Below are 18,963 nucleotides of genomic sequence, written 5' to 3' on the forward strand. Positions count from 1 at the left end.
GGAATTCAAAATTACAATGCTTGTCTTTCATAATTTGGTCAGAAATACTTGGATGGGTAGTGTCAGTGTTTGTTGCTGGCATGCCTACATTTTTAAATCTTGCCAATGAAAAAAATAATTAAAGTAGTTGGCAATATCAGTGGGTTTTGTGATGAATGAGCCATTTGATTCAATGAATGATGGATCCCCCCTCTAGGCCACATCTGAAGTGTTTTCTTCCAAGGTGTAATGAAAGGTATTATCACTGGGATATGAGGTTACCAGGGCCTGAGCCTATGTTAAAAAACAAAAATTATAGTACAAAGTGTTACAAATGTGTGTGTTTCATGTTTAGCCTATGTTAAGTGTTAAACCTGTGTTAAAAGATGCTTAAATTTTTTAAAAGAGAAAAAATAATGCAAAATGATGATTGTGTTGAATTGTGTTTGTGAAATAAAGATAGACATTGTTTTAAAAATATGATGGTAATATTTAATATAGTACAGAAATGTGTAGATGTGTAGATCTTACACCAAGGCGGCTTAACTTACCCTGCCCCTATGCTAAATTTACCCCACACCTGGGGTTAAGGTGCCAAACAACTAATTTTATTGGACAAGCTATGTTTTCAAAACTGTTATGTTTACATGAATTCTGATTATTTCCAGCGATACACAACATCCAGAAATACAGTACCAGTCAAAAGTACAGTACCAGTCAAAAGTTTGGACACACCTAAGAGTGTGCAAAGCTGTCATCAAGACAAAGGGTGGTTAATTTGAAGAATCTCAAATATAAAATATATTTGAATTTGTTTAACACTTTTTGGGTTACTACATGATTCCATGTGGGTTATTTCATAGTTTTGATGTCTTCACTATTATTCTACAATGTATAAAATAGTAAAAAGAAAGAGAAACCCTTGAATGAGTAGGTGTGTCCAAACTTTGACTGGTACTGTATATGTAGATATCCTTGTTAGAAAGAATACTATATTTCTCACATTTCATTTGTTTGCTTAGCAATTTCAAAGTGAACAAACACTCCATTGGAATTCAAGTTAATTCAAGTATTGGCACTGTCACATAAACATGGTCAATCAGAAAATACCTAGTAAAATACCAACGCCCCCCACTCCACAAACACACCAACATGCACATGCACACACGCACACACACACACAAACACATACACACACATCACCACATCACCATGACATGTTCTCGACCTGAGAGGGGGACTGCTGGTTGAACGATGCAGACAGTCCTGGTCTCATTATCTATAGTGGCTGGCCCAATCAAACAGTGCCTGAAAGAGTCTTAAAGGAGCTTAAGTCTCATTCTGCTGCCCAGTGAGCTCCGGAGGGCCAAGGGCAAATGCTTCAGGTGCCCAAGTCTATACCAGAGATCAGACAGATTACAAATCGTCATTGACGAATGCCAGGCTAGCTCCCTTGCACATGAATGACTCTCATACTCGAGACTCCACATGGCTTGACCTTAAACATCAACCTTCTACTTTTGAAACAGAGAGAGCTAAACATCTTTATTCTGGTATCTGGTGTTTTATGTTGAAATAATGATAATGTCTTATAAAAATGGTAACTAGATTTGACCAAGAAACATGTTCTTACAATGCAAAAATTTGAGGAAATCCACTTAAACATGCATTCATTCAGCACAGGAGAACAGTTTGGGTTGAATAGGGCCCCATTTTACATGAACAAGTGTGAGTAATCAACATGCAGTTTAGTGTGTTGTTCTCATGGTTGAGTGTATGTCACAAGATGCATTATTTTTTAAGGGGTGATTAAAGCATGTAGAGTCATGTCTGACTGCATGTACCTAACATCACGAGACAGTCTACATATACACACAGCCCTGACACATTGGCTCAGGACCACAGGGGGTTGACTAACACACGGAAGTACCCGTTCGAACATCAGAGCAATGGTGATCATATGCAGAAGGGGGGACCATAGCATAGAATTGTTGGGATTTGCTACAGACAGTATGTCACATTCTATATAGAGAGGCCACCTTGAGACTTGTATATATATCATACTTAACCCTGATTTGAGTCACATGGAAAAATTCAACTTTGCGTCAGCTATCCAAAGTGAAGGTCCAAAGTTATTCAAATGGCCTATCCCCCCACCACCAGACAACACCACCCCACTCACAGCTCATACCCTCAATTTTACCAGCATGCCTAGTATTTTTTTTTGCATTACACCATTATGTAATTTACAACGTAGGCTTATTCTGAAATAATAAATACTATACAAATATTTTGTTGTTTGATATATATTCACAATCATTCACTTTCTTTATTTTCTGAATCTTCTAAATAAACAGTTAGAGGCTACTGCTTGCCTACATCTTTTAATTCAAATAATCGTTATACACTTGTTATAAACCTATGCGACTGAGATAAATGTGCACAGCGAATAAAGGCCTATTGCAATGTTAAATATTGACTTAAAAGTTAGAGACGCCCCTGCAATTTGACACCTGATATCATCTGGTTGGCTCCTTTAGATGATCGAATCCAGATGTAATTCCCCTTTGCGGAAACTTTTTCCCCTCCTAAATTTAGAGCTCTCTTTGCACTTCCTCAAACTGCAGACTATATAACTGCTCACACAGTGACCTACTTCATCGTAGGGAAACAACTGGTCAAAGGAATTCATCCGACATCTTCTCTTCAAGTCTACGATCAAGGTAGAATTTGCCAACTCCACATTTTTTCAATTTCTTAAATCCGTAAACTTTTGATGTTGCCTTTATGTCTACATGATTTTTTTCAAGCAGTCATTTGGTAGAATTATGTTCATTAGAACGTTCAGTTTCACTTGGGATTTTATGTTTCCATAAAACAAGTACCACATCGAATTAGTTGTTAAAAATAACATTGATAATCACTGCGTTTCGACAAATAGTAGGCTTCGTTTGTTTTATAGTTAAAACATTGCAGAGCAGTGATGTGATTATAAGTGTACTATTTTCTGTTTGCAACAAAGAATGCACTTTGGTCATGGTGTAGTCAAACATTTATCATAGAAGTGAAACAGTTCTAAAGTTAACTATGAAACCTTTATCGCCTGTATAGCCTACATTAATTTATAGCACCATGAAACAATGGGAATATTAAACATGAAGTAAACCCTAAGTAAACCCTATTATTACTGTGCAGCAAAGGTCTATACAGTAGCATGAAGTTCCCTATGAATGAGCTGAGGAATTTCCCATAGAACATAGAGATGCTGTCTTTTGTTATGACACCTCTTAATAATGAGGCAGAGCGAGAAAAATATGAACTGAAGCCCAATGTACTTCACCTCTCTTATGGATGTTACGTTGTCAGTATGAAAGTCAACAACCATTTCTGTATTTGTACTGTAATTAGTGCCATTCCTTGGGTTTGTCTAGACTCTTAGGTGCTGCCACAATATTGAAATGTAGAAATATAATGCATAGGGCAATTATCTAATTGTATTTATCAATGTAATATGTATACATCAATAACTAAAGTAGCCCTTTTGTCTTTTCTCAGAATGCTGCTGTGTGGTTGTGTACTGCTGCTCTTGGGCTCAGTCGTAGCCCATCCCCTGAATGAGATGTCACTGGAAGCACAGTGGGACTCCTGGAAGACCACCCACCTGAGAGAGTACAACGGCCTGGTGAGTGTCCGTCTTTCTGGCTGCCTGGCTACCTACTCCTCACATTTATGCAGTGGTTTTTGTTCGAATTCTGCCCGTTCCTCTAAAGGTTGGTAATTACAGAACGATTACCTCAGCCTTGGATAACAAATACTCATGATGTTTCTTATTTGCTTTGACGGTGAAAATGCTTTTGAATATCAAAGCCATTCATCATCATGACATTAGTTAAAATATAGTGTGTCAGTTATACGTATGAGAACACTGTTGTCTTTAAGTCAATAGTTTACAAACTATTGTGGAGAGCTTCTGTATATGTTGTTGTCCCTTGAAATGTTTTGTTATTATACCTTGCAAGCAAGAAAAGCAGGAAACATGAGAACTAAATCTTCCGTTCAGAATTTCAACTTCCTTGTTTTTACAGTAAAGAGTTATCAGCCAAGCTGTTAGGAACACAAGTATTTCAGTGCTATAAGCTAACTTGACCTTACAAGACAAAGTTTGGGCCTCACTGCTTCAGGATGTGTGTCCCCCACAATTTACGGTCAGCACATTCCTCAGCAGAAAACACAAGACAGCACTTTTTCCCCTACTACATCCAGCTTTGAAGCATCATTCCTCACACACTGCAATGAGTGATCGACGGCACTGTAAAGAGTTGACAATAAATATTTTCCTAACTACCTTTCACCTCCACCATTTTGTGTCTCTATGAACCAGTTCAGTTGCACTGTGGAGACTGTGAGCACAGGGACCAAAGAACACACGAATGACCAGTTGTATGATTGATACTCGTGTTTTGTGGATGTTTTCATGGTAGGGGGAGGAGGCGATCCGTAGAACCATCTGGGAGAAGAACATGCGTCTGATCGAAGCCCACAATGAGGAGGCCGCTCTGGGCATTCACTCGTACGAGCTGGGCATGAACCACCTGGGAGACATGGTGAGTTAGTGAGCCACATCCTCTATGGGTGTTTTTTGTTGTTGTTGTGTACATGGAGAAAAAGTACAAAAAAATGGGAGGGTCTAAAAATTAGTCTATGTAACTCCGTGTGAAAGCATACGTCTGGAATGATATGTCAGAGGGAAACTATTTTGTGTTTGCTGTCCTCAGTTATCCTTTCTAACCATTGTCTCCCTACTGTCCAAGGCTTATCATTTTGGGTATGTGTTTCAAATAGGGGAATGTCCCTCAAGTTGTAGTTATGGTTTTATTTCACAAACAAGATCAAGCACAGAACAGAGTAGTGGCTTTTAGCTGATGCAGAGCACAGCCATCTGTGTTTTTACTCACTCAATGGCTTACTGATTCAAATGGAGGTTGTTAGGTTAGTGAACATTAAATCTACCCCTAGCCGTGACTTGCGTGTCAGGTTGGGTCATGAGTGATGACTGTGTTCGTGTGAGACTTGAAATCCCTGAACGGGCTGTAGATTAAAACGGTAGGGAAAAACAACCTGATATATAGCAGCTTGACTTTTACTGCTTGGCTTCTATGCCACTCATTAATGCTTTGTCCATTTCTTATCCATCGGAGTACACAGAGATCAGTTCATCTGAATGTCAGTTTCACTTCTATGTTGAGATGTTCTGTAAATAAAACAAGGATGTATAGTACTTAAAGTTTCACAGAGACTCAGGGCAGAGATCAGTTCATCTGAATGTCAGTTTCACTTCTATGTTGAGATGTTCTGTAAATAAAACAAGGATGTATAGTACTTAAAGTTTCAGTATCAGGGCATGATGGGTTTAAAATTATGTAAATTGTGTCCGTTTTTATTTTATTTTTTATTTCATGATCTCCAATGGGATTAATAAGCCATTGCTTTTTTAATATGATAACTGTTGGACTATAAACATGGAACCACTTGTCCCTACTCATAGTGGGTAAATGGTTCATAGTCTATTGCTGTGCATGCATCCTCATCCTCATCCGCATCCCTCTCCTCAGACGTCAGAGGAGATAGTTGAGAAGCTGACTGGCCTCCAGGTGCCCATGAACAGGGACCGTAGCAACACCTGGATCCCTGACAACAATGTGGTGAAGCTCCCCAGGTCCATCGACTACCGCAAGAAGGGCATGGTGACCCCAGTCAAGAACCAGGTTAGAGGATGCGAACAACAACGAGCTGTCACTCAAGTCCACTGTTTCCCCTAGATGTATTTCTTATTTCCTAGATTTATTGCACCAAAATGTTCAAACAAGCTTAATTGAGGCCAAAATAATGGTTTTAGGTAGAGAGCAACAGTCTAGGCGGGGTGCCATCTGAAAATGTCTAGGGGAAACACTGGGTTATAAAGAACTGATTTCATATTCCTCCTTGCTTTCAGTCAGTTTAGTCAGGCCTCTTTGTTTTCTTGAGGTAGCAAATGATCACAGTTACAGTACAGTCACGTAACCTGTCTAGGACAATAAAAACCCATGGTTTGTCTAATTGACTTAGACAAGTAAAGAATGTTTGATTATGAAAGGTAATTACTCATTATGATCTAATTGGACACTAAGGCATTATTTATTATTCATGTCAACATGGTATTTAGTTAAGTGGTACATTAAGTACCCAGGCTGAAATATGGAGTACATCTTTGCTACCAGGGAACACTAGGAGATTAGCCCTAGATGTATACCATTAATGAACATTAGGTCACTTTATATGAGCACTAATAGTCTGTGGTATCAACAAAGAGCTGTCAGGTTCAGGAGGGATGTGATAGTGAGGTGTGAGTGCAGTATGTCTACCCTCTAGTGGTGAATATGATAACTACAGATGTTCTGAGGGCAGACGAAAAAAACATTATTTGCTGAAACCCTCTGAAAGCTTTTTTTCAATCAGGGCCTTTGACTCTCTGTCAAAGTGCACCACCTGATGGACAAATTGGAGAAGGCAGCCGTGACCCTAATGTAAATGCTTATGTCCTCTCTTTCTCAGCTCTCCTGTGGCTCATGCTGGGCCTTCAGCTCTGCTGGGGCCCTGGAGGGCCAGCTGGCAAAGACCACAGGCAAACTGATAGACCTCAGCCCCCAGAACCTGGTGGACTGTGTCACTGAGAACAATGGCTGTGGTGGAGGCTACATGACCAACGCCTTCGAATACGTTGAGGAAAACGGAGGCATCGACACAGAGGAGACTTACCCTTACCTAGGCCAGGTAGGGGCATGGTTTGGCTGACATTGAAACAGAATGTGACTGTCGTTTTAGTTTGTTCGCCAAACTAAAACAGCTGTTTTACATCCATGGTCTTATGTAATTCTCCAATGGCCTAACTCCAAACAACACAAGCACTTTGCTCACTTCCATATTGTTTAGTGCTTTGCTTGTATGTAACCACTTCTGTAGTTGTCCACATTTTCCTAGGATATACAGAACACACCACTACCAAGGTGCTATGAAAGTTATTAGTAATTTGCTAGAAATGTACAGTAGCAACATAGTACCAAGACCAGCTATAGTGGAAAGTCAGTAGGCCTGATCACCAACAACGACGAGACAGTCTACAGGGAGGATATAGGCACTCTGATGGCGTGGTGCCAGGTAAACAACCTCTCCCTCAACGTTAGCAAAACAAAGGAGCTGATTGTGGACTTCAGGAGGAACCAGGCTGGACACGCCCCCATCCCCATCAACGGGGCCGCCGTGGAGACGGTCTGCTGTGGAGACGGCCGTCTCAGAGAAGCTGAAATGGTCTAACCACACGGACACCGTAGTGAAGAAGGCAGCGACTCTTCAACCTCAGGATGCTGAAGAAATTTGGCATGTCCCCGAGGGCCCTCACAGTGTTCTACAGAAGCACCGTCGAGAGCATACTGTCGGGTTGCATCACAGCCTGGTACGGCAATTACGTGCAGCCGAACGCACCATTGGGTGCACACTGCCTGCCCTACAGGACATCTAGAACACCTGGTGTCACAGGAAAGCCAAGAAGATCATTGGGGATCCAAACCATGCCCTGTTCTCCCCGCTTCAATCACTCAGACGCGAGCAATACAGGAGCATCATGGCAAAAACTGAAAGACTGGCCTATAGTTTCTACCCTCAGTCCATCAGGCTGCTGAACAGCCACCACTAGTCAGCTATCTGCTCCCCCCTCCCCCCGCTACTCCCCCTATGGACATCCCCCCGCTACTCCCCGCAAATGGACATCCCCCTCCACATCTTCAACTCTCACTTATCTTACCTGCTACTCTCCCTATGGACATTCTTTCTCCTGCTGTTCCCCCACCCCCAATGGATTTTACTCTGCCCCCACCCCAACATTCATCACTGTTGCAGTTGTTAATATGTTTATTATTACTTTTTGGTTTTGATTCCACTCAATGATCATGCTGCTGCTCCCCCTATGGTCATTCTACCCCACCCCCCCACAGTCTTTACTCTGCCTCCACCCCAATGACCATGTATTTATTCACCACTGCCACAGTTGTTATTATGTATATAGTGCTATTTCTATTTCTATTGTTTTTATGACCATTTTCATAATTTTATTTCACTTAGTCCTGCATGTTGGAGCTCGAAGCCTAAGATGTTCACTCTACCCTGCAATCACCCCTGCAATCCTGTACATGTTCCCATTAAGCGATCGGAATCGGAATCATAAATAAACCAATCCATGTCTACCACTCTGTCTACAGGATGAGCAGTGTGCCTACAACGCGTCTGGCATGGGTGCTCAGTGTCGCGGGTTCAAGGAGATCCCTGAGGGAGACGAGTGGGCACTGACCAAGGCTGTAGTCAAAGTGGGGCCTGTGGCTGTGGGCATTGATGCCACCCTCTCCACCTTCCAATTCTACCAGAGAGGTGAGTGACATTCTGCCTCCAAGTACCATGGATAGAAGAATCAACCACGTGTAGTGGTCTAACATACGACACATGCCAGTAGACTCCTAAAGCACTTCTCTTAAAGCTTATTGAAGCTCATTCCTTTACACTGTCATTTACTCAGGCGTGTACTACGACCCCAACTGCAACAAGGATGACATCAACCACGCCGTGCTTGCAGTGGGCTATGGACAAACTGCCAAGGGCGTGAAATTCTGGATCGTCAAGAACAGGTGGGTCACAATGCACTGGGCTTATTCAATGGCATCAGGTAATACGTTACACACGGTTGACTTGAAATGTATTTTTTCAAAACCACGATTCATCCTCTTTATCCTCTCTCTCTCTCTCTCTCTCACTCTCCCCCCTCTCTAACAGCTGGAGCGAGAGCTGGGGCAAACAGGGCTACATCATGATGGCACGTAACCGCGGGAATGCATGTGGCATTGCCAACCTGGCCAGTTACCCCATCATGTGAACACCAAGCGGCGGAGTGCACCATGGAGGCAGGGAAGCCAAACCACATATCAATGACTACACACGATACAGAAAATAACACTATGTTTCTGGAATAGCACATTCATATAGTCTGGAAGTTTGGGTATCCCAGAGTTTTTTTTGCAACCTACTCAAGTCTTACTGTTATATCTTCAAACTGCCAGACTTCAATTGTAGTCTGATCTACAGTGGAACAACTATGATTGTGATGAGGAATCTGTGTAGTGCACAGCACTTTGCATAGGTTGTATTCAGTGTGTCAGGTCAGGTAACATTGCTGTGCAATGGGAGTTTTGTCTCACTTTCCTGTCAATGCAAAAAGGTATTAAACTTAGTAAATGTAAGTGTGTGTCGATCAAGATTGCTCCCGGTGGGTTTTTCTTTGAATGATGTTGACTTTTATTTTATTGTTCAGCACTTTTACACCAAAATCTGATGATTGAATTGTAACATTGCTTTCTATGAAATGGAATAAAAGTTGATTAATTTGAAATGTGAGTGTATGTGCCTGTACATTTCCCCATTGAAGGGAAGAGATGTGAAAGAAAGACCAACAGAAAAAGGAAGATTAAGGTTCCTGAGGTTTTTCAGCGATGTTAAGTATCTCAAATGAACAATCATTCAGTGTACCTTATCGCAGTGCTGTATGTATACATACACAACAATATGAAGGAAGTATACATGTACATGTGTTGACTGTTCAATCTGATGATGATGAATGTAGTACTGATAAGAAGCCTTCTTGAGGTCATGAGATAGAGAGACAATGAGAGAATAAACAGGTGAAAATGTCACATACCAGTTTCATACCAGTAACGCCTCTTCCTGCCTCAGACTCACCCTCTCAAACAACAGACTTCCTGTGATCTAGTCTTAAAAATCAAATGAAAGCTCTTGTATAGTTAATGTAGTGTTGATTGAATGTAATGTTTATACATACACTGATGGCAATGTTTAAAACAGAGATTGGCAGGTTAAGAGCAATGGGCCGGTAACCAAAAGGTTGCTGGTTTGAATCCCTATGCCAACTAGGTGAAACATTTGTAGATGTGCCCCCAAGCAAGTCACTTAACCCTAGTTGTTTATATATTTGAACAGATATTTAAGAACAGTGGGCTGGCTAATAGTCAGTATGATATCTGGCTATATATTTTTATATTTTCCCCCTAGAAGTCATACACATTATAATTAAGGGGTCTATAATATTGTTTTTTAAAAATGCAATGAGAAATAGTATTTTAGCATGGTCAACATAGACATTTATAGATGACACATTAGAAATGGTCAGTGAGGAAGTTCTACCACATGACTTGCACAAATAAATATCAAGCAGGAAAACAGATCCCACTGAAATCAATTGACGCGCCTTGCTCTCCTCTGAAGTCATCGTCAGGTGCAACCGAGTTTTACAAGGTAAAACGTTTCTCCGTTTTCAGTCGAGGCAGATAAGACTATTTCAAGTTCATAATGTAGTTAGCTAGACTCGTTTTAATTAGGAATTTGGTTTTAACTTGCCCTTATTTAAAAACATTTTCATAAAGCATTCGCTTTACTTTCGTTTTTAATTTGTCAGTGTAACATTATTTGCTTATAACCATTCATGCATTTGTGTTTTCTTCCTTTCGTGAAATTGTCAAATTCCTCTTTTCATTACAACCTTTTTTGTAACTTGGACGACATCAACCTTAATTAGTTGTACAGTTTCATAAACTAGATGATTTCTACTGATAGCCTAGTGGCAAACCCACTGAGATACTTATTTAACTAAATAATAAGCCTACCCAACGACACAATATTCTTGTTTTTTATGAAATTAGATAATTTGACCCGTTTTGGGGCTTTCTTTTACGCAGTAGAGATGGGTTAACAGATAGCCTAATCTTGAGCACTGAAGCTTCCTATTGAATGGGCCATAAACATCTTTCTATATGCAACGTTTTTGTAGAATCTGAGTGATGGAGTTATTTATTTGATCAGCGTTTAAAGACTCTTGATCAACAGTTTGCTAGCGGAACGGTTTTAATACCCGTTGATGGTTGGTCTTGTACATGCAGAGTCATTGTGTATAGGCTACAGTAGTTGACGTAATTGAGCCGCACACACACTATTAATTCCTTATTTGGATACACAATGAAATACTACAATATAATTGCCTCCTGGTTGTATAACACTTGTCTATCTTCTGTGCAGGCATGATGTTGTGGAGCCTGCTGCTCGCTGTGCTATGTGGCACAGCAGTTGCCCTGTTTGACCCGATGCTGGAACAGCACTGGCAGATGTGGAAGAAGACACATGACAAGAACTACCCGACTGAGGTGAGATGAACCAGCATCACTGTCAGATGTTTTGGCGAGGATAAGGCCAAGCTGCTACTATAGTGGCATTTAGACAGGTTCTGTTTGCTGTATAGGTTGAAAGTACCACCACCTTTCCCACATATATTTCTTACATATAACTAGCTATCACTGAATGCATTGTGATTCAACCTGTGTGGTTTACATATTTGAAAGTGTACTGTTTTACAAGTCATAGACTGAGATTTTTCTACCCCTGTGTGTGTGTGTGTGTGTGGATACCGTGTAGGTTGAGGAGCTGGGCCGAAGGGAGGTCTGGGAGAGGAATCTTCAGCTGATCAGCCTCCACAACCTTGAGGCATCCATGGACATGCACACCTATGACCTGGGCATGAATCACATGGGGGACATGGTGAGGGCCTCAGATCACTGAAAATGCCAAGGGACAATTTGGAACTCTGATATCTGAAGTTGTTAGTAAACTTAGCACCTACCTTGGCCTGATTCCATACAATTTTGATAGTGCTTGTATGGATAGTGCTTCCAAATAAACGTATGCAGAATATTTGATGCTTTCAGTAGGTAATGCAGTCAGCCTGGTTTACATGAAGGAAGAGTCAAACATTTAGATTTTGACCTACATGACTATTTATTTTGTTGAGTTCCTTTGTCGTTGTTTTCCGGTGTTTGATTTTCTTGGCTAATAGCTCTTGAAATGTTGCTTAAACTGCTTTCCTGAAGACGAGACAGTGCATGCATTCCTTCCTAATTTTAGTGATTAATGAGCATGACTGCAAATATACTTCCTTATTCCTATAGTATGTATAACAAGTGGATGTACCCTTTCATGAGTACGCATCTGATTTGTTTTCTGTAAATACACAAGTAAAAGTATCATCCCATTGCACTACAGTATGTGCCTTTAAATGTATTTGTTATCCTGTTTCAATGTGTTTCTTCCTCCAGTTGATGTAGCCTTGGGTTCATGGGATGGCTTTATTATACTGATTAAAGTAAGTGCTCTTTAAATGCTCAGTCTGGTTGACGTGTTGCCTCTCTTGTCAACCATTTTCAGACCCAGGAGGAGATTGTCCAGTCTTTTGCCTCATTGCGTGTTCCTGCTGACCTCAAGAGGGAGCCCTCTGCATTTGTAGGATCCTCCGGTGCCCCCATACCTGATAGCATTGACTGGAGAGAGAAGGGCTATGTCACTGGAGTCAAAATGCAGGTAATGATGAACAGCTAATCAGTGCAGTTTGTGCCTGCTCCTTTATATACTGACATGTATGTGTAACTGATAGATGCACACACACTACATGTTAATGTTGGTAAATTGTAATGTCTTTGGCTATAATGTATTTTTCGCTATGTGTCGGGCCCCAGTAAGACTAGCTGTCGCCAATGGCGTCGGCTATCGTATAAATATTGTTTCAATAATATCTCTCAGATACCGGAACTTGTGAATTAAAATAGACATTATTACAAAGTAACAAGCTGAGTCCATGGAGCAACTGCCTTCCCCAGTCTCAGCACATTCCTCTATACATTTTCAAGTTGACATATATCTTATAGTTCTTCCCCTTTATGTTAATAATCAGCTCATTTTGGCTTCATGCCACTTTGGTTTCCCACTCTAAATTCCTTCCTGCGGGCGGGCTTGATTATATTGGTGGTGCAATTGTGACTGTTTGGTTCAAAAAGAATTTCAACCCCCACCAGGTTATAGTCATAAGTACATTCATTATATTGGTTATGACCCTTCTTATCCAGGCATACATCTGGATTACAATGTGTGTCTATTTCTTTGGTATATTGACTTTTCTCATGCTATATAGGTGTAATTATAGGTTTCTTTTAAGCTTTTAATGATTCTGTTTTGCTATATTATTATTTCACAAAACCACCCATACGGCTAATGGGGATAAATAATTAATAAATAAAATACCTTGTGTACATTGTTCTGTTGTATGTATATCATACATTATATGTATTATCTTTTTTAACTATTGGTAAATATCCTTGGGATGAATTAAAGTTGTTGTTACAGTAGAATAACTGATATCAGGATGTTAAAACACAGCGCTGTCTCTTTTCAGGTCGTACTTCCTCTGTTTGTTTACTGTAGGCCTCTTCCTTGTTCTCAGTCATTTCATTATTTCATTTTTTTTGTGAGGAAGTCGTCGGCTTAAGTGCTAGGGTGTGCAAGTTTAAAACCACTGAGTGACAAGCACTGCATGTGACACAAACATTTCCGTTACACTTTATTGTGCCAGTAAAATGTTTCTGTATTACATAGTAATACCGCTGAGCACTATTTGAAACCTACTTGTGAATTATATTGCACTTTTTTCCCCCTTTTTGTTTTATTGAATGTTTCAGAAACCATTGCCACCACATTATTTCTTGTAGATGTAATAGTAATGAAACAGTACAGTAAAAAAAAGGTCAACTAATAGGACTCTCAAATCAACTTTATCCAGGTATTAGATGTGGATTGCTTCCCTAACAATTGTCTTGTCCATAGGGCTCCTGTGGCTCCTGCTGGGCATTCAGCTCTGTCGGGGCCCTGGAGGGCCAGCTGATGAAGGCCACAGGTGAACTGATAGATCTCAGCCCCCAGAACCTGTTGGACTGCTCCACCAAATACGGCAATCAGGGCTGCCACGGTGGCTTCATGACCAAGGCCTTCCAGTATGTCATCGACAACCAGGGCATTGCCTCTGACCAATCCTACCCTTACAAGGGAGTGGTGAGTATAAACGAGTATTAACAGTATTAATAGTGTGTAGCTTGGGTCAGCTGCCCTTGGTAAGTAGCTGCAGTAACTAGCTGGTTGTAGCTTATTTCCCACGCCACATTAGCCTTGTGCAGTAGTATCTGACCCCTTTGTTGTCTTGTCTCCCCTGTTAGCAACAACAGTGTGGCTACAACCCTGCTCAGGGTGCTGCAAACTGTTCCAGATACAGCTTTCTGCCTGAGGGGGATGAGGGGGTTCTGAAAGAAGCACTGGCCATCATCGGACCTATCTCTGTCGGCGTTGATTCCACCCGACCTAATTTTGCCTTCTACCGCAGAGGTACGGAAAAACTTAATTTCAACTTCTTGGGTCATGTTTTTACATTTTAAGGACAGTATGGTCTTGACATTGGTCATGTATATCTCAATCTGAAACTATGTGGATTTTATTGTGTGTCCACTTTATGGTCAACCGTTCGGCTTTGACTTGTGGAGAAATGCATATATATTGAGGTTAGACTTGTCATGGTCCAACCCATGTATAATTGTAGGAGTTTACAATGATCCAACTTGCACAAAGAAGACAAACCATGCTGTCCTTGCTGTGGGATACGGTACCCTGGGCGGGCAGGATTACTGGCTGGTGAAGAACAGGTAAGGGGATTTAGAACTTCACTGAGAGTTTCCATTTTCAAAGCTCCATCTGTTTTTCTGTTGTTCTGTATCTAGATATTTAGTCAAACAGGGCTGCTGTTCAGAGCTGAGATGAAAAGATCCTCCAAGTGGACTTGTATTCAACTAGATTATCCTTTTCAAACCTCCGTCTGCTCCTTTGTTTTATTCTGACAAACAGGACCATGGTGAAGGGTAAAAATGGAAGTCAAAAGAGAAAGTGAAACTCAAATTGGGCTTTAGACAAATGAACCTTGGTAGTTTGGGATTTAATGCTATTGTTTATTGTGGGGTTATTCAGCTGGGGGTCTGCGGCCCCTTAGGGGTACTGCAGGGGGTCTGCCAAAATAATAATAATTGTAATGTAATTTTTTCCCCCCAATGTTTTTATGAATATCTCTAGCAACAACAGAATAAACAACATACCTACTGTAGAAAACAGGAGAATATCTTCTTTCTACACTAAAAACATCTATAAAAACAACATGCTAAAAGTTCAAAGATTTTACTGCATTACAGTTCATATAAGGAAATCAGTCAATTTAAATAAATTCATTAGGCCCTAATCTATGAATGTCACATGACTGGGAATACAGATAGGCATATGTTGATCACTGATACCTTAAAAAAAAGGTATGGGCGTGGATCAGAAAACCAGTCAGTATCTGGTGTGACCACCGTTTGTCTTATACTTTTGTTCGGTATAATAATGTAAATTTGATCTCATTAACTCCTAATATTGAGCAAATTACACTGATTGGAGCCAATTACACTCACTGGAGTATCTAACATAGGCTTTGAAAAAGCGTCAGCGAATAGGCTACCAGTGCGGCACGTGCCGCTGGCTGCTGGTTAGCTGAATAAACTCAACTCCACAGTGAAGGAGGTTTCTGATAAACTCCACCAACGGAGTTGAGCAGAGACCAGGCTTTGTGGAATTTAAGCTCTGACTACATTGATTTGCCCAAGGTCAATACTTTAAAAAGTGGAAATTATGAAACGTTTACCTTGTACCTACCAATGTTTGTCCTCTGTAGTTGCATGTCTTTCTTTGTTTGATGAAATCCATATTTTTTAAATAAATGTTATCAAATACAACCACTGACTGTTTGCTCGAAGATGGTAACTCAGTGCGACTGTGCATGTGCCAATTGAATCTCAGATGAAGTAGGCCTAGGTCTCCAAATGCTCATGTCCGATCAAATCGCACAATCTTGGCCTACATCATCGGAAATTCAATTAGCACATTTGGCACGACTTGCCGTCTTCGAGAAACAGAAACGAGCAAACAGTCGGTGATTGTATTTGATTAACATTCATTGAAAAATAAAGTCACACAACTACAGAGGACAAACATAGGTACAAGGTAAGCGTTTCAGAATGTACTTATTTTTAAATATTGACCTTGAGCGAATCAATGTAATCGGAGCTGAATTACACAAAGCCTGGTCTCTGCTCAACTCCGTTGGTGGAGTTTATCAGAAACTTCCTTCACGATGGAGTTGAGTTTAGTCAGCTAGCTGCTGGGAAACTTTCTTGATTTGGTCATACATGGCTGGCTAACCTTTGTTTAACAGCTAAATAGCTGCTCTTAGCGGAAATGTGTTTGGAGTTTCCTTTCTAGCTAATTGGCAGTGTTGGGTAGGTTACTTTCTAAATGTAATCCATAACAGTTATTAGTTACCTGTGCAAAATTGTAATCAATAACCAGTAGCATAACTTTTGGATTACCCAAACTAAGTAATGTAATCTGATTACATTCAGTTACTTTTAGATTACTTTCCTCTTAAAAGACTAAAATGTATGTTACCAATTGAACCACATCTATTGCAGGATAAATCAATGTTAAAGTTTACATAGCTGGCCATATTGTTACAATTTACTTTATGGGTTGGTTATGTAGGCTTCTTCTAACCCATCACTTTCTACTACATATAATAATACCATTAAATTATATCTTTACGTTAAAAACCAAAGTCTATCAGAATTCCAGTCATTACAAAAAATGTTATACCCCTTGATCTTCAAGAATAGGATTTGGAAATATGTAAGTATAGATTAGCCTAATTGTTTTACCTGAGCATAACCCCAAAACTAAGGACTAATTAGCCAGCCTTACTCTGTTGTTTATGATTGTTGTCATGGAGGACTGATTAGGCTCATTGATTTGAGTTGAAAAATAAATTCTGCTCTCATGGAATGGCATGCTTTGAGCACTACTGAAAAGTGCTATTTACATGTGAAAATTAATACCATATGCTGTATTTGCTATAGGCCTATTGTTTACCTTTTTTGTTGGTGACACTTTGATATCTTGATAGTATGCAGCTGTTTAAAGGGCAAATCCACAGATGAAACAATAACAAAACGGACGCCCCGCCTCTGTTTTGGCAAAAAGCTGAGGGATGGGCCTGGGGAAATGTAACCACTCTCAGATTCATAGACAGAGCTACGGATGCAAGGACTGACTATCCATGATATCACAATTATTATTTTAACCATGTTATGAGTCTATACCGTGTGTGTTTACATTTAAAACAATGTAAAACGAGCTTATATTTTGGGTTCTCATGGAGTGTGACAGTTGAACTATACTCATGAGGCATTTCTAAGTTGTATTCTTCAAGAATAAATGTATATATATGTATATATATATATAGAATTTATAAATCCACAAATGGATGTAGCAACTACAGATTGCCCCTTTAAGTCTATCAAAAGTGTGCGAGTTGGAACGTGTCCATTAAGCCTATGGATTTAATTGTATTATCAGCATGAATTAGATTGAGCAATACAAGCCCCACTTTTATTCCTTAGGCTTGGATATGCACTGTGCAGCTGTTGCAAGAGCGCATTTTTCACTGGCTGTCCACTGGTTTCAAAAACAATGATTGATAGGCAGCTTAAACTTCTTGAATTCAACCATTATTGGGTTCAAATACACATTTAGATTTGTGAACAGCCATCCACAACAACCACAATCCGCAAGGCGCAAATAGCTAAATGAGAGAGCAGCAGTGTGATTCACATCAATGCGCTATGTAGATAACAATAATAAGTGATATCCGTATCGCCGTAGACTACATCACTGCTGTCATCCTTACCTCCAAGCGTTTATTCAAGTTGGATAATCTTTGGATGCCGACAGCAGTCGTACCATTGGAAGACATAGCTTGGATTGTGGCCTAAAAAAAACTATTCCTGCTCTTTTCCCGCGATCCATCAAACCCATTTGGTGAGTCATCATAGGGGTCTCTGACTTGTGGTCAGACTCGCTCAGATGGAACAAATTTAAATTTGCGCCTTTCTTCAATGCTGTTTTGAATGTCATTGAGAAAACAGAGAAGTGTCAAAGATTTTTTTTTGCAAACCTCTTATCCGAATTTAAAAGTAATCCTCAAAGTAATCATCTAGTTTTTCAAAAGTGTCTGTAATCTGATTACAATATTTTAGCTGGTAATTTAACGGATTACAGTTACCGTTTTCTTGGTAATCCCTTACATGTAATCTGTTACTCTCGAACCCTGCTAATAGGCTATGTTAGAGTTTACATTTCCTCTTACAATTATAATGTGGGGAGGTCAAAATAATGAAAAATGATCTATTAAATCTATTCCATTATGATTCACCAGATGATAAAACAAGACAGGTGATTTATTTTGTTGCTAATGTAGGATGGGGGTCCCTGGGTCCAGGTTTGCCTGGCAGGGGGTCCCTGGGCAAGAAAACCTTGAAGTCCTCAGGTTTATTGAGTATTGATGTTCATTGGAAATATGTTTCAATCTTTCTCACCCTCTGTCTAGCTGGGGCTTATCGTGGGGAGACCAGGGATATATACGGATGTCACGCAACAAGGACAACCAGTGTGGCATCGCCTTGTACGGCTGCTACCCTGTCATGTAACTCCTGCTAATCAACATGGCCTAACTGGAAAAACTGAGCCCTTTTATTAATTGAATATAATTCATTTTTACTAGCTCCATTGTTTTAGTCTTGTTTTACCATTTCACTTTCTGTCACTTTCTGTCTATATAGACAGTACTTCTTTAAAATAGTTTTTAGAAGTCATGTATAAGGCAAATGTGATTATCTACATTATCACTGTATCTAGCATCCTGTCCAGGGGGTGTACTAGTACATCAAGTTGCCTCACACTACAGAAACAGGAGCTAGGCTCTTGCTCGTATGAGCCGTTTTAGCTGGCACATGCCAAGGCTCGTGCAAAGCTACTTACTTGCTTAAATTAAAGTATATTTTGTCATTGAATAAATATAACTTTTAAAGAACTGATTTGAATTGAATTCAT

At 40.1% G+C, this 18,963-nt stretch overlaps 2 protein-coding genes across 2 annotated transcripts; both read left to right on the forward strand.

Annotated features, from left to right (window-relative positions):
• The first annotated feature begins 2,548 nt into the window (after positions 1-2,548).
• ctsk (cathepsin K) lies at positions 2,549-9,448 on the forward strand. The gene is made up of 8 exons (XM_024385835.2): positions 2,549-2,702; positions 3,535-3,661; positions 4,461-4,583; positions 5,592-5,744; positions 6,571-6,789; positions 8,271-8,436; positions 8,582-8,690; positions 8,836-9,448. The coding sequence occupies exons 2-8, from the start codon at positions 3,536-3,538 to the stop codon at positions 8,933-8,935; spliced, it is 996 nt and encodes a 331-aa protein (XP_024241603.1). The 5' UTR covers positions 2,549-2,702; position 3,535; the 3' UTR covers positions 8,936-9,448.
• A 781-nt stretch (positions 9,449-10,229) lies between these two features.
• Positions 10,230-18,943, forward strand: ctss2.1 (cathepsin S, ortholog2, tandem duplicate 1). The gene is made up of 8 exons (XM_024385834.2): positions 10,230-10,368; positions 11,146-11,270; positions 11,539-11,661; positions 12,325-12,477; positions 13,774-13,998; positions 14,160-14,325; positions 14,537-14,639; positions 18,461-18,943. The coding sequence occupies exons 2-8, from the start codon at positions 11,148-11,150 to the stop codon at positions 18,558-18,560; spliced, it is 993 nt and encodes a 330-aa protein (XP_024241602.1). The 5' UTR covers positions 10,230-10,368; positions 11,146-11,147; the 3' UTR covers positions 18,561-18,943.
• The last annotated feature ends 20 nt before the right edge of the window (positions 18,944-18,963 follow it).

The sequence above is a fragment of the Oncorhynchus tshawytscha genome, linkage group LG23, assembly GCF_018296145.1.
Source record: "Oncorhynchus tshawytscha isolate Ot180627B linkage group LG23, Otsh_v2.0, whole genome shotgun sequence".
NCBI classification, from domain to species: Eukaryota; Metazoa; Chordata; class Actinopteri; order Salmoniformes; family Salmonidae; genus Oncorhynchus; species Oncorhynchus tshawytscha.